This window comes from Notechis scutatus, chromosome 1, assembly GCF_049901735.1.
Source record: "Notechis scutatus isolate UNSWTSFEM ecotype Mainland chromosome 1, rNotScu1.2, whole genome shotgun sequence".
In the NCBI taxonomy this organism is placed as follows: Eukaryota; Metazoa; Chordata; class Lepidosauria; order Squamata; family Elapidae; genus Notechis; species Notechis scutatus.
The window spans coordinates 273,299,974-273,322,941 of NC_142009.1; the positions used below are offsets into that span (position 1 = coordinate 273,299,974).

Consider the following 22,968-nt stretch of genomic DNA (forward strand, 5'->3'; position numbering starts at 1 on the left):
ATAAACTTTTGTTCTATCTTATGTAGAATATTCCTCTCATCTTGGCTCTAGTCGACAATAATCTTATTTCTTGCCATATATACTAGTCAGTAGTGTCTGGGAGTATGGCTCTTTGTCTAACTTTGCTCTCTCTCTGTCTCTCTGTCTGTCTGTCTCTGTCTCTGTCTCTCTCTTACTTTTAGTCTGGTGCAATCATTCAACTCTGAACAAGTTACAACTGGAAATGTATGTGGCACAGAGATTGCCTTACTTTTCTACAATGTAAATCTGCTATGGGAATCTTCCCATTCTCTTGGGAGTGGGCAAGGGAGAGTGGTGAGAGGGAAGAGGAAACGAGAAATACAGGAATGCAAAGTAAGTAAGAGGAGAAACCAATACCAGAAATGTTTAAGGAAGAGTTCTGCAGGGTAAAGAAAGTATCAAATCATTTAAGGATAAAGTAGGGTTTTTAAGCTCTTCCTTCTTCCTACGTTATATTTGATGTTATTTTCAGTGGTGGAAAATTTATCACCCTAAAACATGCAGCCCAATTTATTTATTTATTTATTTATTTGTTTGTTATTTATTTATTTATTTTCTCTACAACTCAGCAAACATCACACTCACCCTCTGTTTCTTTGCTGCTGTTCCAGGGGACCTCAGAATGTGTGTCATTTTTAAACATTGAGAAAAATGTACCACTGAATATAGCTGTCACATTTGAATAGAGATTTATAGGAATACACTATTAGTGACTTTGAACTACTGACTCAATTTCAGATGAATCCCTCTGTCCTGTACAAGGACTTCAATCAACTCGGTTACTATGGGGGCAACAATAAGAAAAAGAAAATACAAACATCTTCCTCAGTTCTTTGGAGAAATGTATTGCATATATTTAAGAGTATTAAATACCAGGATGATTAGCTCTTCATAATTCAAAGGGAGGGATTGATAAGAATATAGTAATAATAGTAAGAATATAGTAATAATCTTAGAATAACTTTCTGCAATCTGTGACCTTCCAAATAACTTGTATTATAAAATGCTCTAAAATGCTCTAAAATGCTCAGTCAGTAAGGAGTCATGCTAACGCTAATCCAGCACACCTGAAAATATCACATTAATAAAGTTTGCCTATTGAGAAGCAAAATGAGATGTCTGTGAATTTGGAAACAGTATTTAAAATGTTTTATTTTTCAGTGGAATAATATAAAAGTAGACCTAAAAAAAATACAAATGGACAAAACATTTTTAGAATAAAAAGAAAGGAAAAACAAACCATGTACTGTGAAAAACCAAGAAGAAAGATTAAAAATCCTTTAAAAATATTCTTGTCTCTGGTCCCTCTTCAAAACAAATAAATATTTACAAAAATCACAAATTATAAATTAATTTTATTGACAATTACCTTACAGGATTTTTCTCTGCAGGAAGTTGAGTAAGATGTTTCTAGCTTGTGTACTGACACTACCAGAGAATATCTACCACATAATATTCTACACATATAAAGCCTCATCCTTCAAAAAAAATATTACAATAATTGAGAGAAGCTAAGCCTATGGAATATTACTATGCTCTTATTTACTGGCTATTTTACATCAATATTTAAGCAAGTATCAAAATCATGGGCATTTTTTTTCACCCCCATGCATAAGCTGTTCAAAGAATAAACTAAAAAAGGGAAAATCACCAATGATCAATACAATAAACCAAGTTGTGGGAAAGAATTTTTTCAAAAAAATAAATAAATCTTCTATCTCAATTTGAATTTAATCTTAGAGAGAAAGTGAAAATTCAGAAAAAGAACTGTCTCTGAACTGCTGTAATCAATTTGTTTGGAAAAGACCTGACAGAACAACAGAGCCACGTTCTATTTATGAAAGATTAAGGTGTTTCAGACTCCAGCAAGACATTAATAAAAAGTATGAAATTACAATTTGAAAATATCAGAGGCTAAAAAAAAGTCCTCAAAACACAAAGGAAAATTCAGACTTGAACACTAAAATAGGTCATTCCATCCTGAATGTTGCTGTAAATTTGTAACATTAAAAAAAAGGGGTGGGGGAATCAAATGCTGGAATTTTGGAAATGTCACAGTTCACTGTCCCATTTTTAAATAGCTAACTTGTTTACCTCTGTTTCTTCACCAAGTCCTCACTAGTTACGAATGTCATTTTCCCTTCTGTCATTGTAATCTCATTCGTTTCTCTGGTGGCCCTTTAGTAGTAGTGCTCTGTTGTGTGGTCTTTGCAGCTTCCTTCTCCTCTTGTTTTATAGCTTCAGGTGCTGGTTCTGATTCTTTCTTAATCTGATCCACTGGGGAAAAATAAACCACATGAAGTCTAATTGTAATAGCCTTACATGTCTCATTATCAGTACCATGAGATATTTTCTAATGCTAGAACTTCATTGAATTTTACCAGTGAGTACTTAGGAATAAACTCAGTTCCATTACCCTATATCTGAAAGTAAATAGTTTCATTTAGCACAACAATGAGGAAAGAAAAGGAAGAAAAGGAACATTTAATATATTTTTTCCAATTTTCAAGTGGCCTTCCTTAACCTAAAACCAGAATTTCAATTTAAAATTGCCAGAATACCAAGACCGCTGGAATTGCTACATGCAAATTTTATTTTCCTGTGAGAAAATCATAATTTCTTGCTCTTTGGAGGGCATTGGGGGTGGGGTGGATTGAAGGCTGAGAATTCTTTAGGATTCAAGTTACAGAAAATTTATATGCATAAAATGATATGCATAATGACCAGCTTGGACAAAACTACCGTATTTGCCGGCGTATAAGACGACTTTTTTGCCCTGAAAAAGATGCCTCCAATTGGGGGGGTCGTCTTATATGCCGGGTCGTCTTATACGCCGGCAAATAGTAATTGGGAAGCACTGCGGCTGCCCGCGGCTGAGGCACTTTGCGCACCGTGGAAGCGAATCCCGTGAAGCCGAAGGAGCAGCCAGCCTTCTCCCAGCTCCCAAGGAAGCGAGGCTCGCACCGCCGAGCTCCGCTGAGGTATCCGGCTGGGGCTATCAGGAGTTGTTCGCTGGCGCTGCGCGGCTCCAGTCCGCGTTGCCTCGGGAAGGGAAAGGCAAAACCAGGAGCCGCTGCTGCCATTGCAAAGCGCCGCCGCGGCTCTTCCTTTTTGCCTTTCCCTTCCCGAGGCAACGCGGACTGGAGCCGCGCCGCGCCAGCGTAACAACTCCTGACAGCCCCAGCCGGATATCTCAGCGGAGCCCGGGCGGTGCAAGCCTCGTTCTTGGGAGCTGGGAGAAGGCTGGCTGCTCCTTTCAGCTTCACGGATTGCTTCCACGGTAGACAAAAGTGCCTCAAAAAAAAAAAAGTGCAAAAGTGGAAGGCGTGCAGAAGAGGGGGCGAGTATATAACAAACTATATTTTGAGTGGAAATGTTGGGGGGTCGTCTTATACGCCGGGTCGTCTTATACGCCGGCATATACGGTATCTTTTCAAGAGACTGCATTAAAATTAATCATATACATTTGCTGGATTTGGTCTCATTTAAAAATACTGACTAAATTCTTACCTGGGACTGGTTTTTCTCCAGATTTTTGCTGTGAACAAAGAGAAAAACCAAACCATTAGTTAAAAATGCACGTCTTTCTGGTATAGATATAAGACTGCATTTTAATTACTGAACATTGCCCAAATGGAGAATAAGAAATGTTGGTTGTAATCTATTTAGTATAACTGTACTCAGGACTAACACTGCAAGTCACACAAATGGTTGTTAGTTACAAAATGGATTTAATTTCTATTGCCTAAGAAACAGGACCAGAATTAATGAGTTAAAATTACAATGAAGTCCGTTTAGGATAAATGTCAGGCAAAACTTTCTAATTATACAAGCTAGCAGCCAGTGGAACAGGCTATTACATTAAGGGATGAGTTCTCATTGCTGGAAGCCTACTCAAAACATTATAATCTGGGATGGATGGCACAGCAAAAAAATGTTTCACATTATTATAGAATTGGAAAGAACCTTAGGGTTCATCTAATTTCCTGCTCAGTACCAATTCCCCTAGATCATCTGACAGGATCTAAATTGGGTAGGAGATAGCATCACTTTAAAGATTCCTTTCAACTCTAAAATTCTCATAAATATTCTTCTGCTATGCTCTTCATCTATTAGGTCGTTTATGAATGTAATCAATGTTATCTCAATATCATATCCTAGTTTGACTGAAAAGGAACCAGATAGTAATTTCTTTGAGGTCCCTTCAGTGTTGCAAAGTGGATGTTTTTTCAACAAACTTCTTTTAGGTTGAAGACAGGATGAAAAATCTTCAGAATCATTGAATCCAAGAATGTTGGGTTTTTTCCCCCTTCCCTCACAGGTATCTCTTCTCCACAGCCTGAAGATCCCATCCAGTTCTTTGGGATCAACAGCCTCAAACTCTTTTCATGCTAATTTACACATCAATCAAACTCAAATGACTTGAAAAGCCAGAGCTCAGCTCAGAGCAGGTCTTGAACAGTTTTGACAAAGTATCTCATTATAGCAAACAGTAGTTTACTATTTGACTGTTACCTGCACAAACTTAGGGGGAAACTTTTTCCTCAGATCTAGAAGTAATGCATCCACACGTTGCCTCTGGAAAATAGAGCTTGGTTCCTCCTTCTTCTTTGTTTTTGGTTTGGCTTTATCTGAAAATAAAATTATGGAGATCATAATGAAAGCATGCCAACTTTTGGATATCATAATTGATAAACATAAGGGGAAACTAATTCCAGTTATTTAGAAATGAAACTCAGATGGATATTTTTGGTATTCTGCAATTCAGGTAAAATAGGTTTGGCTTTGAAAAATTTGCATTGCAATATATACTTATGGCTACAGGGGAAAAAAATAGATGGCAGAAAATGAGAGCTTTATCAGCTCTGGGTTGCTGAGAATACATTTTAAAAAAATTAGTATTAATGGAAGAACCTGCCCCCATATACAGAAATATTATACTGATATATGTTATTTCTGTAATAAGAGCCAATGTCATTTAGTACTTAAGATATTGGATTAGAAGCAGAGAGGCCCAGATTCTACAGTAATCTTAAGCATAGAAACCAGTGGGTGATCTTAAGAGACACTTCTTTTCAGATCTAAATAGGCTCTGTGACAACCCAGCCAAATAAAATCTTCCCTCCCCCATGTACTGACAGTTTTGCTAGATGATCTAGGCAAATACAGTGCAAAAAACCCAGAACTGCAACCAAATGGGGGGAAATGCAGTAAAGAACACCATAACATTTCCTGGAATACTTTACTCATTCTGTATTCTATTGTTTTACAAATATAAAGTGACAGCAACATTAACTGAATTTCACTGAAGTATAAAGACCAAGACCAATCACATAATTCCTAAGGAAAAGGGAAGGATAAATTTTTAAATCTGGAGTCCCAGATATCTTACCTCGTTCCTCTTGATCTTTGAAATGCCACCAATAGCCTTTGGAAGGGTGATAGCGACAATAAGACATAGCTTCCTCAAAAGCTGACTGGATTCCATGTACTGCTGTGAGCTGGACAATATAAATTTGTAAGATTTATCTCTTTGTACAGTACTTCAGCCAGCCAACCATTCACAATCTTCCGGAAGGCTAAAAGGATGGGAGCCTGCCAATTCCCAAGGTAAATGATGTTTCATAGGTCGGGCACTACTACAGAAAAAGCTCACTTCCTCAGCCTCATTAAATGACAATATTTAAAGGACAGGACACGAAGGTGTAACCTGTGAAACAGGCCAATATTCCCAGGGAGAGTTTGAGCAAGACCACCTATTAAGTCAGAAGAAGTATAGATTGCATCTATTTCATACATCTTTAGCGGTCCTTCCCAAGATGTCTCCACCTTCTGCGATTAGGCAAATAGCTTCCATTGATAAAACTATTTAAGCCAACGTTCCCCAACCTTTCCAGCTTGGCAGCGCAGCATGGGGGGAAGGGGGGGAAGTTCTGTGTGAGTGGCATGCGCCGCATGCGCACACACAGAGTTCCATTTGCACAAGTGCAAGCATTTGCCACTCGTGCTAGTAGAGCTTTGCACGCGAGCACAAGCACCCGCAACTTGTGCACACAACTCCACTTGAAGAAGCAACAGGTGCTTGCAAAACTCCACTCGCAAAAGCCCACTGTTCGTGTGAATGGAGCTGCCCGTCCAAGCACAAGCACCTCCCACTCACGTGAATGAAGCTGCAGTTGCATACACATTCGCATGTCATTCACAAAGCCCAGTTCCAAACCACCCATGGCCCGGTAGTGGGCTGCAGCCTGGGGGTTGGGGACCCCTGATTTAAGCGACAGTGTCCTATTTATGGGAGAAGTGCCGAAGTTAAATCTTGGCAGCTGGAATGTTCTATCTTATGTACAGTATTAGTATGTAGTCTGATATAATTGAAATTTTTCATTTTTCTCCCTGTGATTACATTTTTATAGAAAATATTTTTTTCAGAAAAATATAACTTTCAAAAGCTTAAATTAAAGCAAAAAACTAGAAACCAAACTAAATTTCTGTGGGCATTTCTTTTAGTTTAATAAAACAAGTGTCACAGAAACTTACCACTCTTGAGTTTACAACTGACCCCAAGTCAGGTGCCTGATAAATTACTCCAGCAATAATGTAATAATCAGCCAATGGAATAACTTTAAAAGAAACATAGCATTTGTCAATCATTCCATTTGAGATATATAATAGGTGAATTGCTTAATTTATTGCATAAAACAGTAAATAAATTGAAATAAAGCTAGATCTCAGGAATATTTAAAAAGTAAATCAGTAGATTTACTTTTATGAGCATGTATTTAAATTACTTCAGTGTAATAAAACAGTAATACATAAAACTCCAAATTCTGCTTCCTCTGATCAGATGCAGAAATAATTGGCCTTGCACTTCAAAAACAACAGTGATAGAGATTTAAAATGCAGAAAGATTGAACAAACATGGTCAGATAAAAATCTTAACCATAATAAGATATCAGCGTGTCCCAAAAAAGGAATAGCTTGAAGACAAAACTCATTTTGTTACCCATATTGCATTTTACCACAGGAGAGCATTCCCTTATTGTTGCAAAAAGTAAAGTTAGCCTCAAAGACAGCTTCCAACACTATCCACATGTCATCCACAGCAAATACTATTATTTCAAATTGGCTTAGATAGGAGTAGTTAATAAAAATCTAACACTTTTACAGAGCCCCTATTTTAAGCAACATTTAAGAAGAAAACATAACAATATAAATTATCAGAAAGAATAGCATTGATTCTGGTTCTATTTCTTCTTCTAATCCAAAGGAGGAACTTCCTTGCTCAAAAAAAAGATTATATTTGCTCAGAACTTATGCAGTTTGTCCGACAAACAATTAGGTAGAGCTATGAGGCTAGAGAATAACATACAATGTTAGTTTAGATTTACAGAATCACAGTACTGAAAGAGGTAATTTAGGTGACTGTAAAACCCAGTGCTCCATGCAAAATGAAAGGGGACACATAGTCCACCACTCTATATGGAAGTAGTATGGCTGCACAAGGAAAATCTGTGTCAATGGCAAGATTCCACAACCTAGACATCTAGATGTTTGGATTTCAGCTCCCCAAATTCTCCAGCCACATAAAAAAAAAATCTTGGAATTGGTCTGTCTGAAGAACATGAAGATAGGGAAAGGCTGGTCATAGGTTACGCTCTACATTCTAAATAGGACACCTGTCTACATCCTTACCTTGGGTTGGGTTCTGTCTTTGCTGCTTACGGATGATAAAGAGGATTGGCTCTTGTGCATGGAGAAGAATATATTCTACTCCAACCATTTGACTGAAAGATAAAAGGACAGAGCTAAATCTAGAGACAGAAAACAATCATAGACGCTATAAACACTGAAACTATAAGCTATCTTAGTATAGAGGAAAAAGAACGGTCCCTTTTTGAAAACAGGTGATTTAGAAATCAAGTGGTAATTTCTCTCCCCCCGCCCCAAATAGCTCTTGATAAAGAGTGGGGATTTATATTAATACATCTTTTATAAATTTACCAACTGCTGGTCTTCTTCCCACCCACCCCCAGTACATAAAATAGGTGAAAGACAGTGATTTAAAAGCATATTGATTTAAATTACTGGCATTAATCTTTAATATCAGGAAACAGAAACCGTAATGCTATTCAGAAATCTCAAGTATGACTGGAAAAATGGGGGGAAAAACCAACCCTCAATTAAGAAGTTTCAGAATGTACTGAGAAAATGGGGGAGTCCAGAAAGCAGCCTTTCCAACGCAAAAAAGGAATAGTATATGTTAAGTTTTAGCCACACAGAAATGTTTTTTCTTAGTCATCCCTTTATTTATAGTTTCCAGTAGAAATGCAATAGTCAAAATTTCATAGTGTGGCAATCATTAAAGACTCTCCTCATTCCACAGTCACAAAGAGACACAAGAGGGTTAGATAAGCAGATCTACTGCAAAGAATTAGTAAACAATACATCTGAAGAAAGGCTCCATCTAACAGCACTCTGGAATCTCGCCCAATAAAGAATTAATCCCCATTCTAAATAGCAATAGCACTTAAGACTTTTTTACAGCCCTAAACAGTTTACAGAGTCAGCATATTGCCCCCAACAATTTTCAGTCCTCATTTTACCGATCTTGGAAGGGTGGAAGGCTGAGTCAACCTTGAGCCGGTGATTTGGCATAATATGGCTTAATGATTTGTCCTCTAATTTATGGCTACTAAAGTTTCAGAAGCTTGGGGGGCGGGTTGTTTTTTGTTTTTGTTTAGCAGTGGAATGAATATTCTTTATCAAGGGTGTCAAACCCAATCGGGCCGTATCGTGACGTAGCGGGATGTTTTTTGCTTTTGCGGAGTTGGGATGGGCGTGGCCTGCGTGGGTTGTATCCGGCCCGCAGGCCACCAGTTTGACAGATCTGTTCTATATCCTTCATATCTGCTTTATAGATTTAAGGTAGATATATTTTTAAAAAAATATTGATTTAAAATATTGATTTAAAACTACTGATTTTAAAAAAAAACACTTAATAACTTCTTTTGTTTGATTTAAAATGAGCTTGTTAAATTAACTGCATTTTAATCATTCATCCTATTCACTGATTCAATTGATAAACAAAATAAGCTTCACTCATCTGTTTAGTTTGTATTTAAATTATAATTACACATCCCATTTTATTTTAATAGGTGAACTTTCAAAATCTTTGGTTTATTCTTTCGTAAAAGAAAAATCTGTAACTTACAACAGCAATTGGAACCGGAATTGCATTGCCAAGCAATGCATCATAAAGCATAATGTCACAAGGCCACATCATAATCCTGAACAGTTATTGAACAAATGGATGTAACTTGAGGAGTCTCTGCATTATACCGCATATTTCTTTTCCTAACATCTTAGTTGATATATTATTTCTTCCTGAAAGCTAAAAAACTAATAATACTACATCAACTTACTTCAAGTGGTCCAAGGTTAGCCTTTGCATTTTAACCATTTCATTGTTGCATGTTCGATCATAGAATGGATTACTGCGCTCTGAGAAATAGTCCAATACACACCCACTGTTTAATATTGGAATCCATGAACTATCAACCCAGGAAATTCCCAGAAGATTATCTGTAAGAAAATTAGCTCAGTAGCTGCTTTAAAATGGTCATCTAACCAGAAAATATAGAAATACTCTACAAATGTAACATGTTAAAGGCACCTGCACATATTATCCTTGAATTCATTACTGTCTGACAATATATAAACATAAACTAAATTAATACCTAAAATCTTAAATCTTCCTAAAGTTATAACAATTTATCCCTATCAGTTTCATGCATATTGGTTTGATAAAAATTAAACATGATATAAAAGATGTTTATCCAAAAAGTTAACTAATTATTTAATTGGCCATTACACAACATTTTGCAATGCTAGAAAAACTTCAACCAAATTGATTATTCAGGAGAAATTTAATAGTATATAAATAGTATGACAATACAACTACAGTATCCGTGTTTCATTAACATCTAACAAGCTTTAAAAAAATTAAATAGTTGCTGCTCTAAGACTATATATCTGCTGTGTAACTGTCTCACCCATCCAAGTAGCTCCTTGAAACTGAACCCAACACTTCAAAGCATGAACATTTAAATGATTAAAGTATTATATAGTCTGGCCTTCTCATTTTGATTCATGCGCATCTTTATCTAATTTCCACAGACTAGAAAATTTAAATACAATATCTACACTGCACTCAACAAACCAAGCCAACATGTCATTTGTTAAGAAAACTACCATAACAGGATTTGTTTGTATAATTTTGCTGGCCAATATTAGTCAGACTGCACGACTAATTACTATGGTGTCTCCCCCTCTCAAATGCTAGAGATTAATTTGAAATCGGAAAGAAATCTGAACGGATTTGAACATCTTAAGGTTTTCCGGTCCAGAAGCTACCCTGGCTCTTCTATGCTTTAAAACAGATTTAAGCTTTCCGTGTCGACGCGGTTCATGAAAACACTTCATGCCTCTGCTGGAAGCGGACAATAAATAGCCCAGGAGAACGTGCTTTGGAAAAATACATATAATAAATAAAATAGATAAGTAACTAAGCAAACAAGCTGGTCCTCCCAGTTCCGTAGGGATCGCCCCTATTTACACCTAAGTAGTGGGCAACCACAACTACCCCACGCTGTTCCCCTCCAATACCTCTTATATCGACCGCCGCCATGATTAACTTCCGCGCGTCGCAGCCACTCTCGCCTTGACGCGAAACTATGATCTCTGCAGACCATAGAGAAACGGCGCTTAGACCGATCAAAAGGGAGAATCGGCGCTTGCCTAGACTGGCGGAAGAAGGACTTGCGGCGCATGCGTATTCGTTGCTTCATGTGTCCAGGCAACCGCAGAAATACGGCACGGTTCCTATAGGAACGCTCGCAGCGCAATCAAGCCTTGATTCAAAAAAAAAAAAAAAAAAAAGGGTTTCAAATCGAGAAGCTATGAAAGATTTTCAGTGTAGTTCTCAGGAAGTGCTGGGTCTTAGAGCATGGTGATAAGCCTTTCGGTTCCAAATTAAAGTGACCGAAGTATATACGGTAGATTGTTGCAATCTTGGTAATTTAAGCCTCATTTCACCTCTGTACCTTCTTAGGTGGATAGGAGAGCAACTCCATCATTCCCTATCCACCAAGCACAGTTTCGAGTCTTAATGGTATCTGGAGGTGAGGAAGTCATCCCATTGTAACTAATCATGAGATGGATGGATGGATGGATGGATGGATGGATGGATGGATGGATGGATGGATGGATAGATAGATAGATAGATAGATAGATAGATAGATAGATAGATAGATAGATAGATAGATAGATAGATAGATAGATAGATAGATACTTCGTATGACTGATCAACCAATGTAAATGTTTTTGTAAAATTAATTATATTGTGCAATTGGTTAGGGGGATGCAAGCCAACTATTTAAAGTTCATCGTTTTTTCATGTTGCAAAATTCCTGGGCCAAGGAAGTTCAAGTTACCTGATTATTATGAACAGGCAGTAGGGCAATGATATTCACAAAGGATAACCAGCATGGGAAGCAATGTTTATCAAGCTATGTGCATGCAGGGTTTCTTAATTGGATCCTCTCATACCCTTTAGAATTAGATGCATGCTTCTCAGAAATATTTTTCTTAGTGCTGTCCAAATTTGGTGGTTTTCTTGCAGATGTTTCATTACCAAACTAGGTAACATCAGTGCTAGCAGTTCAATCCTGAGCTACAAATATTCTCTATCAGTGTCTATGTTGCATTTACATATTAAGTGTCTAAGTATGTACTGAGTTGCAGGCTTATATTCAACAAAGTTGGGAAAGCAAACTAGTAAATGTTCCTCCTGTTCCATATTTTATTATTGATTCTCCTATCAATCTCTGTTATCAGAGCAGAGTGCTTTACATGTAACTAATTCCAGCAACCCGTGTGGTAAATTGATCTCAGCAAGCAGAAGTACCTGTCAAGTTTGTCTGGACTTAGAAACTAAACATATTGTAATTGCCTTTATTTTGGGAAACCAACAGCAAATACTACATCTGTCATCTTGACTAGGAAGGCCCCCCAAAATGGAAAAAGATAAAGGCATTTTTGTATACCTGGCCAGAAAACTAAGTGAATGAATTCGTGAACTAATCAGGATTTGAGACAGACTTGAAGTTACCTTTTGTACTATACAACTTAATAGAGCATTTACCTCCTCCTGGGGAAACTCCTCCAGGACTATATAGCAGGATTTCATAAACCAAAATAATGATGAATAAAAACACTCAGGAGAACAATATTCTTCAGAGATTATAATGTAATTTCTCTTATTGCTAAGGGAAATAAGATGGCCCAACATTTGATCTGGACTTGTATAAGGTTTGGGGACAAAGATAGTTAAAGTAAAGCCCAATGGAAGTATATGCAAATACTACCACAGAAGACCACGCAGTCATAACCACAAAACACAAAAGGTGGTTTTGCCTAACCAAATAGTAGTTTAAATATTGCTGAGCAACATGCCATAATGGTGAGAATGCCCACACATCTTTAACCATGGGTTGCCTTGCTGTGGTTTGCTGAATGAATTAGCATTTTAATTGGCTAAGAACAGATAATACGGACAAGGTTGGTTCAAATACATTTAACCCAAATCAAACAAGCCACATGATTTAGCATGTTGTAAATACTCAGTCAACACCTGTTCATAATATACTAAATTATAGACTTGAAACAAAAGGTATCACTGGAACCCAGACAATTATAGTATATTCAAAGAATTTTGTTTAAGAAACTGAAGTCATCTTGTGAACATAGGCATTCTGGTCTATGTCAACAGAATATAATTATAAACATGAAAACCTGAATTAAAACCCATTTTGAGCAACAGTAATTAACTATTGATTCTAACTTGCCTTTTAAATTTTACTTCTTTTCTAGTATTGTTAACAGTAATTGGATCAATAGATTTTTATCATGAGAATCCCTGTTTGCGTATTGTTAAAAGCTTCATTTGCTTATTTATAATGTATCTAACAACAAAAGCATGGCTAACTTCTCAGTGATTTGGTGTCAGATCCAACAAACAAAGAATAACCTCAGTTTGCCAGAAGGGGGTATCTTGGGCAGCATACTTGCAACTTTGCAGCATCAAGTCAATTGTTATTTCTTGCTTTTCTAAGTGTTATAAATAAGTTTAGGGTGTAAACAGGAACAATCCCTATGGAACTGTGAGAACCAGCTTTCTTGAGTAGTTATTTGTTTTAGTATTTTTCTAAAGCATGTTTTCCTGGGCTTTTGTCCACTTCTTCAGAGGCATGAAGTATTTTTGCAAGTGGTGTTGATACTGAAAGCCACAAGATACCAACTCCTTGCTGCTTTTTGCAGCCTAGATCTCTTTTAAAGCACTGAAGAACCTGAACAGTTTCTGCCCAAGGGCCTAATGGGCCAGAGATGGTATTCAGCAGGTTCTGACCAATTCTGGAGAACCAGTAGCGGAAATTTTGAGTAGTTCGGAGAACCGGAAAATACCACCTCTGACTGGAGATTTTACAATATCCTTCCCCTGCCATGCCCGCCAAGCCACGCCCACAGAACCGGTAGTAAAAACATTTGAATTCTACCACTGTAATGGTTGGAATTACTGCTGACAGATGGAGAGAGGTTGGGCGTTTTTCTATTTCACTTTCTTGTCACAGAGCAGGAAAATAAAAAAGAATCAGTATAGTTGGAGAAACCTTATTGCAAAGGCAATCTAATATCTATGTTAATGCTTGGAAGAGAGCTAACCTCTCTTCTAAAAAAAAGCCAAGCCTCTTTTCCAACTTCAGGCTCAGCAATTTCTAGATGAAGGCAAATTATGCAGTAAATATCTGAACTTAAACTATGTTTATTCACAATTTGGTTCTGTTGGCTATGTTTATGTAATACACTCAATCACTTTAAAAACTAAATAAATGTGTGCTAAAAATAATGAGCCATAGTGGTGCAGTGGTTAGAAAGCAGTATTGCAGGCTATTTCTGCTGACTGCTGGCTGCCAACAATTTGGCAGTTTAAGACTCACCAGCTCAGGGTTGACTCAGCCTTCCATCCTTCCAAGGTCAGTAAAATGAGGGCCCAGATTGTTAGGGGCAATATGCTGACTCTCTAAACCAGGGGTCTCCAACCACCGGGTCCCGGACCGGTACCGGTCCATGGAACATTTTCTACCGGGCCGCCAGTTTGCTGGGCGCCGCCATCTTGTTTCAATGAGAAAGTGCTTCCGGGTGAGCTTTTCCGGTTGGAAAGTGGCATTTGGGTCCTGAAGGAATCCTCGCGCCTTAGTTTCATCGAGGGGGGCGGCTTCAAACGAAACTAAGGCGCGAGGATTCTTTCAGCACCCAAGGCAAGGCGAGCCGAGCGACCGTCCCGAAGCCGTCCCGAAGCCCATCGACAAAGGTACAAAGGAGGAGTTGAAGGTGGCGGGAGAAGCGGGGATGGCTGGCTGGCCGGTCGCTCGGCTCGCCTTGTCATGCGTGCTGATGCCGGTACCAGGCTGCGGATCATTTTGTGATGCCGGTACTGGGCCGTGGCACAAAAAGGTTGGGGGCCACTGCTCTAAACCACTCAAAGAGGGCTATAAAGCATTGTGAAGTGGTATATAAGTCTAATTGCTATTGCTACCCGAGTATTACAGAGTTGTGAAGCTAGGTGTGTGATGTGTACTTACATTAGAATTTGGTTTCATATTCTGCTTTCTGTAGTCCAACAATTGAAACTGCTCTGCATTTGGATGACAGAATGAGTCTAATCTTGTATTAGGAGTAGAATGTGGGATAAGATGCCACAATATGGGTACTAATTTATCCTGTTATAGAGGCTTAGCATCAGAACCAGTTCAGTACTTAATGTGATACCCCAGAAGCGGAAAATTCCTTTTCAGCCCTAGGAACAGCATAGTATAATAGCAAAATGCTTCTGAAAGTGTTGCCTAGAAAACTGCATGTCCATGTAACTATCAGGGGAAAAAATCTTGTTTCAAAATCTTGTTTGAAAAAAATAACGGAGAAGCATGTCATGCAAATATTGACATTTTTTCCAGCAGAATTTTCCCACAAACAAGTACCCTTGAGGAAATAGTTTTATGTCCTGTTCTGGTAAGACACTTATAGTAAGTCAACAATTATGGTAATCTTTAAGTAAAAAATTAAGTGGACTTTGGAATGGAATGGAATGGAATGGAATGGAATGGAATGGAATAGAATAGAATAGAATAGAATAGAATAGAATAGAATAGAATAGAATAACAGAGTTGGAAAGGGACCTTGGAGGTCTTCAGGTCCAACCCGCTCTTCAGGCAGGAAACCCTATACCAGTGGTGGCTAACCTTTTTGGACTCCTGTGCCAAAAATTGTCTGTGCGCTGACATGCCAGCACCCAGAAGGCAATGCACGCCCCTCCATGCCCCCTGTGCATGTACACGCAACCCCCCCCCTCTTCTCTGTGGCAAACTCTGAGATATTTGAACAGTTCTATCATGTCACCCTTAGTCCTTCTTTTCATCAAACCAGACATATCCAATTCCAGCAACCGTTTTTATATGTTTTAGCCTCCAATCCCCTAATCATCTTTGTTGTTCTTCTCTGCATCTTTCTAGAGCTTCAACATTTTATATATATATATTGTGGCAACCAAAACTAGATGCAGCATTCCAAGTGTGGTGTTACCAAGGCATTATAAAGTGGTATTAACACTTCATGTGGTCTCGATTCTATTCCTCTGTTAATGCAGCCTAGAACTATGTTGGCTTTTTTGGCAGCTGCAGCACACTGCTGGCTCATACGATTGTCCATTAGGACTCCAAGATCCATCTCACAATTACTATTATTTAGCCAGGTACCACCTATACACTATCTGTGCATCTGGATTTCCTTGCCTAAATGTAGAACCTTACTTCTTTCACCATTGAGTTTCATTTTGTTATATAGTGCCCAATGTTCAAGTCTGTCAAGATCCTTCTGTATCTTAAAAGCTTATCTTCTGAAGTGTTGGCTATTCCTGCCAGTTTGGTGTCATTTGCAAATTTGATGAGTTCCCCATCTATCCCCTCATCCAAATCATAGATGAAGTTGTTTTGCTAAGCAGACTTGCTGCTAACTTGGGCCAAATTGAGAGTTTTTAAAGTAGTTTTTACTTCTTATTTGTCAGTTAAATATAGAATATATTTGGGCAGAATATAATTGGGCAAGGCAATTTATCAGAAATCTGTGAGAAGGAAAGCTATAGAAACATTAGGATTGGATTAATTCCAATCCCCTATTTGGTAAAGGGAGTCCACTTAAAGTAACATTGACAGATGGATATCTAGTTTCTTCTTTTAAACATCCAGTAAACAAGAGCCCACCGAGACTCTGGTAACCTGTTTCACTGTCAAATTGTTCTTAATTCCAAGTTTTTCTTTTCTTTTTTTAACGTTCAATTGAAATTTATTTTCCTGTAATGCAAGCGCATTTTTCATGTCCTGACTCTGAAACATTAATAATCTTTATCTTTTTCTGTTTGACACTATTCAGCTGTCATAGACCTCTCTGTCCTCTCTTTTAAAGGCAAAATTTGCCCAGCTCTTTCATTTCCATCCAGTCTACAGTACTTAATTTATTTCAGTCGAAAGATCTAAATTTTCTATACTGTAAACAAAAATTGTTCTCTTCTAAACATTTCACTTTGCCTGTTACCTCCTTGATCAAGACAATCTGCCTTCAAATCCCTTTCAATATCTGCTATATACTTTCAATATTCTTCCTAAGGGTCTACAGATACTTGGGAAAAAACCCAGAAATCTAATTTGCTTAACCAGTTCTTTCTCTGAAAGCTTTCTTTCCAACTGCCCTTTCCTGTTTTCTGGTTGCCTAGTAACCTCAACCTCTGTTTGTCTCCATTAATTTCCTTCCTAACCCCTTCTCTCTCCCCTCCCTTTAATACACGATAACGTTCAAACACCCTACAATAATTTCTTCTTCTCTATGCCTCTCCAACACTATCTCTTGGAGATTGCCAAGTGGCCAACATATGGAGGACGGTCTGTTGTTTTTCTTTTGTGACAAATCAGAAGCCATTTAATGACTTTTTCTCATTAATAGAACAGAAATTTTAAAGCTGAGGAGGCAGAAAGTTTTATTTCGCACACCTACAAGCCCAGTGCTAGGATAGCCTTGTACTAAGCATCTTAAAGGCATATTTATGAGCCTTCAAGAATAGTTTCTTATCTCATGATCCTCTTTTTTGTTTCTGCATCAAGAATCTATAAAATGGAGAAAATTGATTTGCTTGTCATATTGGCTCCAGTGAAGCTATTCAGAAGCTGAACATTGGCTGCACCCTATATGTGAAATTTAGTGTTGCTGGCACTGAGTGCTTATGTGTAGAAGGGAGTATTGTTTCAGACCAGCCACTGAAGGGATTTACTTATGCTACTTCTCTTATTTAAATTGCCTTGCTAATAGCATGTGAACTTCCCAGGATCCATCCCTGTAGTCCCTGCAGCGGCTGCTAATGCTAATTATCCATGTTATAACTCTTATGAGCAAGAGATATTGAATAGTCCTTGCTATTGTAGGAAAAATAATCCAGGCCGGTTCCAAGCTGGGAGAAAGACACTGAAAATAAAATGGAAGCTGGCTGGTTGGAAAGAAGGTCTCTGTTTATTTGGGTTCCAGAAACTTCATTGACAGCAGCATGTTTTGGGGATGGCTGACAAAATGGCTGAATGAATGGATGCATTTTTATAGGGTTCTGAGGTATGGTGATGCTCCAGGGCGTTGTGCAATGTAGTGAGCCTTTTACTATTTCAGTGGTGGTGAGCTCATCCTATTATATCCCAAAGGTCATGTCCTGTCCTTAGAATTTGGGTGGGGGGATGTAAATTCTTAATCCCACCAGCTCCAGCCTGGGGGAGTTGGGATGAAGGCATTTTGTTTATGAATAGGCTGGCCTGGATTTCTTAATGGGCACAAAAAGTCAGATTAACAGAGTTGTGGGCCTTCTAGTCCAGTGATTGCCACTGTTGGTCCACGAGAAAATTTGGGTGGTCTGCAGAGAAATGTCACCCCCAAAGCCCCCAAAGCAATTAATCCAGGCTGTGCAGGAACACAAGGCTGCGACGCCCACATGGCCCACGGGAACACTTGCATCAGTTGCATTGAGGTAGTGAGGGGAGGGGGGAAAGGGCGGAGGGGGGAACTTGCCCCACTTGTCCCACGTGCCTCACCTGGCCACTGGGCAGCTTCTTTCCACTTCTTTCTCCTTCTGCTTTTGGCTGCATGCAAGCAGCAAAAGTCTTTCTTCCTATCCCCCAAACTCGACTCCTGCACCAATGAACTTCAAGACTCCTGCACATGCCTTAAATGCTGCAAAAATCTAAAAGATAATAAATACTCCATCAAATGTTCTCTGTGTAAAAAATACACCCACCATGACTGCTTGGGATTACCTGAGCAAATGATTCGATACCTAGAATCATCCAATGAGTTTCCATATTTCTGCAAATTATGCATATCCAAACTAGATCTGTCTAAAAGAGATGATACCGCCGAAACCATCAAAACATCCCCAAACATTGAAACCATTGAAACATCCTCAACCATCGAAACCATTAAAACATCCTCAACACCATATTAGCATCCCTGGACGCCGTAAAAGAAAGAATAACCAACCTTGAAAAAAAAGACACAACACAAAAACCTGAACATCAAATAGCCACAAACCACATCTCCACCCAACAACCACAATCCAATCCAAAACCCAATCCACAAATAAACGCAACCCAGACAAATATTGATATCCCAATCCTCATCAGAGAAGCTGTTGAGCGTGAACGGAAACGTCCAAACGCCATCTTATTTGGACTAGAAGACAGCATTGTCAATGATGACATCACAACTGTCCGAAACATCATCAGAGATTACCAAGCATCAACCATCTCCGGCGATGAAATACTTGACATTTCCCGCATTGACCGAGAGCTCAAAAATAGAGACGGCTCTGTGGCCCCACGCTTGTGCAGGATCATTTGCAAAAATGAATCAAGCAAACGTAAACTCATTTACACTATAAACTCACTCGCCAAAACCAACACCAACCACAAAAACCTCCGTTGCCGCCCTGACTTAACCATACAGCAACGTGCCCGCTCCCGTGCACTCCGCATCGAACTCAAAACCCATCTAGACAATGGAGAGAAGGACCTGTACATTGACTACCATGCTGACTGCATCAAAAGTAAGACACGCAACCCAATACCCAACTTTTACCCTCAACCACTACCCTACCTCAACCACCTACCACCACCCACCATCACCCAAAACTACCCACCACCCACCATCACCCAAGACTAGGCACGCACGCCCCCAACTACCTCAATCCCAACTGCTGCCGGACTTAAATGCAAACTACTCAATGCAAGAAGCCTCGTGAATAAAATACCTGAATTTCTCATCCTCTTAAATATGGCTAACTTCGACATTATATTTGTCTGTGAAACATGGCTCAATGCATCTCTCCCCGACTCCATTACCACAGTAAGAGACTATCATGTTTACCGATCAGATCGTGAAAATCGTCGAGGAGGTGGTGTTGCTATATTCTATAAAAAATCCTTACATCTAAAAAATATCCAAGTTACCCAGGAGCTTGCCCTTCCTGAAACCATCATCTGTGAACTATCCTTAAATATCACAATTCGTTTCTTACTATGTTACAGAGCACCTGATTATGACATCGAACATGTAAACAAGCTAAATACACTACTAACATGGGCTACATCCTGCCCATACCCTTTTATCTTTCTTGGAGATTTCAATCTACCTCATATTGACTGGACCCTAAATAATTGTACAGCTGAAATCATACACACAACCTTCTACAATGCTATTACAAATCTAGGTCTTGAACAACTAGTAACCAACAACACTAGACTGAACAACTGCCTCGATCTCATCTTCTGCAATAGTTTGAATTTAATTTACCGAATACAAACCAAAGAACCCTTTTCCAGTAGTGATCACAATATGATTGACTTTTGCCTCAACATACGTCCACACAAAAATCACCTCAACGATGTCATCCCTAGTTGTAACTTCAAAAAAGGCAACTATGATCTTATAGATAACGATCTCTCATCCCTCGATTGGCAATCTCTATTCACTGGATGCAATACTGTTGAAGACCATTACAACATATTTTTACTTGAAGTCAAAAGAGTCATCAAACTATATGTTCCAACAACAACTCCAAAAACAAAACAAAAAAGCAGATTACCCATATCAATAAGGAAACTTCAATCCAAAAAGAGATCACTCTGGCGGAAAAACAAATCTGGTCACGTTGCTAATTTCAAAAACCGATACAAAAATTTATGCCACCAGATAAAGACCGAATGCACCAATTACCACATTAAACAAGAGGAAAACCTTCTAAGCACCAATTCCACCCGTGCTTTTTACAATTTTGTAAACAACAAACTAAAAGACTCAAGGTCCATCCCTCCCTTGATAGGACCTGATGGTAAAGACTGCAGCGACGACACCATTAAAGCCAACATCTTTAACACATTCTTCGGCTCAGTATTTGTAAACAGTAATGGATCATGCCCAATGTTTCCTAGCCGTACCACAGACAACAATAATGATCTAATACATATCGATTTTACAGTAGACAACGTTGAAAAAGCACTACGCAACCTAAAACCATCTCTATCTATTGGACCGGATGGAATATGTGCCTACTTCTTAAGAAAACTATCCGCTGCCATAGCCAAACCTCTAAGCATAATCTTTGAAAAATCTTTCAGAACCAGCTCCTTGCCCAACCTATGGTTACAAGCCACAGTCATTCCCATCTTCAAAAAGGGAGACCCAAGCCTAGTTGAAAATTACAGACCAATCTCCTTATGCTGCGTCACCTGTAAAGTCATGGAATCAATTATTAACCAATCCATCATCCTCCATTTAGAGACAAACAACCTACTCTCCAATAAACAATTTGGTTTCAGAAAAAACTATCCTGTAATCTGCAACTCTTACACTGCAAAAACATATGGACTACACAACTCGACCAGGGCAAAGCAATAGACGCAATCTACATAGACTTCTGCAAAGCCTTTGATTCAGTGGTACACGACAAACTACTCCTAAAAATAAAATCTTATGGTATCTCTGGACAACTGAATAACTGGATAGAAGCATTCCTGTCAAACAGACAACAAATGGTCAAAATTGGGAACGCCCTATCAAATCCAGTACCTGTCAATAGTGGTGTTCCCCAAGGCAGTGTTCTAGGACCAACTCTCTTCATAATCTACATAAACGACCTTTGTGATCATATCAAGAGCAATTGCGTTCTCTTCGCTGATGATGTAAAGCTGTTCAATACCACAGACAATACTACTACCCTTCAAAAAGATCTAGACTATGTATCTGAATGGTCTAACATATGGCAACTCCAAATCTCAACAAATAAATGCTCTGTCTTACATATTGGTAAAAAAATCAGAAAATAAAATACAAGCTGAATAGTCAAGATCTTGTTGATGACCCAAGCTCTGTAAAGGACCTGGGAATACTCACCTCTAATGATCTAAGTGCTAGAGCACACTGCAACTACATAGCCAAAAAGGCATTAAGAGTTGTTAACCTAATCCTACGTTGCTTTTTCTCTGGTAATATCTCACTACTAACCAGAGCATACAAAACATTTGCTAGACCAATACTCGAATACAGTTCATCAGTCTGGAATCCTTATCACGTATGTGATATTAACACAATTGAGAAAGTCCAGAAGTATTTCACAAGAAGAGTTCTCCACTCTTCTACCCGTTATAGAATACCTTACGCCACCAGACTCGAAATTCTAAAACTAGAAAACCTCGAATTACGCCGTCTTCGGTCCGACTTAAGCATGGTATATAAAATCATACATTGCAATGTCCTACCTGTCAATGAATACTTCAGCTTTAACCATAACAACACAAGAGCACACAACAGATACAAACTCAAAGTAAACCGCACCAAACTTGATTGCAGGAAATACGACTTCAGCAATAGAGTGGTCAATGTCTGGAATACTCTACCCGACTCTGTAGTCTCTTCCCCAAACCCCAAAAACTTTAACCTTAGACTGTCTACTATTGACCTCACCCCTTTCCTAAGAGGTCTGTAGGGGGCGTGCATAAGCGCACCAACGTGCCTACCGTCCCTGTCCTATTGTTTCTCTTATTCTTTTATTTTTCTTATATGTACCCATTTCATATATTCACAACTATGTATACACTTGTACTTATTATCTTGTAAACAATTGACAAATCAAATAAATAAATAAATAAATAAATAAATAAATGAGTCTTTGGGATCCTGCAAGGCATCCTGCTCCAAGAGGCTGCACCAGTGTGACAAATCTCACAAAGACTCATTTCTGGCGGAATTTGGGGGAGAGAAAGAAATACTTCTGCTGCTTTCCTTGCATGAAGCCAAAAGTCTCTCTGTCTCTCTCTCCCCCTGAGAATGGAGCTGCGATCCCAAATAAAGAATTGGTAGGAAAACGGGGTGGGGAATTTTCCTGCAGACTTTTTTGGGGATTTTCCCAGCGTCTCTGGTCCGCGGGATTTAAAATTATGAGTTTGGTGGTCCCTGAGGTCCAAAAGGTTGGTGATCCCTGTTCTAGTCCAAGCAAGAGACCCTACACCATTTCTGACAAATGGTGCTCCCGCAACTTCTGAGGGCAAGCTGTTCCATTGGTTGATTGTTCTCACTGTCAGAAAATTTCTCCTCATTTTTAGACTTCGGGATTATTCTTGAGGCAGCTTGAGTTTTCCTATAGCAGAAAGACTGGGACTGCTTTCTGCCTTTAAGAATGTGTTTCTCCATTTCTCCTTTGGGGAAATATAATATTCTGCCTCTTTTAATATTCCCCAAAATATTTCATTC

The 22,968-nt window shown here is 38.7% G+C and overlaps 1 protein-coding gene across 1 annotated transcript; it reads right to left on the reverse strand.

Moving 5' to 3' along the window:
• Window positions 1-1,147: 1,147 nt before the first annotated feature.
• On the reverse strand, window positions 1,148-10,810 carry MED6 (mediator complex subunit 6). The gene is made up of 8 exons (XM_087951532.1): window positions 10,687-10,810; window positions 9,444-9,603; window positions 7,714-7,805; window positions 6,559-6,641; window positions 5,414-5,522; window positions 4,537-4,652; window positions 3,532-3,559; window positions 1,148-2,298 (listed from the first exon to the last, which is right to left on the reverse strand). Exons 1-8 carry the CDS (start codon window positions 10,706-10,708, stop codon window positions 2,168-2,170), a joined length of 741 nt encoding a protein of 246 aa, XP_087807658.1. The 5' UTR covers window positions 10,709-10,810; the 3' UTR covers window positions 1,148-2,167.
• Window positions 10,811-22,968: the final 12,158 nt, after the last annotated feature.

Excerpts from the sequence above, each read along its gene's own strand:
- MED6 (XM_087951532.1), bottom strand. The coding sequence starts at position 10,708 with ATGGCGGCGGTCGATATAAGAG. Across the intron at positions 3,560-4,536 it reads TTCCCCCTAAGTTTGTGCAG|CAAAAATCTGGAGAAAAACC; the intron begins GTAACAGTCAAA and ends CTTTGTTCACAG. Across the intron at positions 2,299-3,531 it reads TGGAGAAAAACCAGTCCCAG|TGGATCAGATTAAGAAAGAA; the intron begins GTAAGAATTTAG and ends ATTTTTCCCCAG.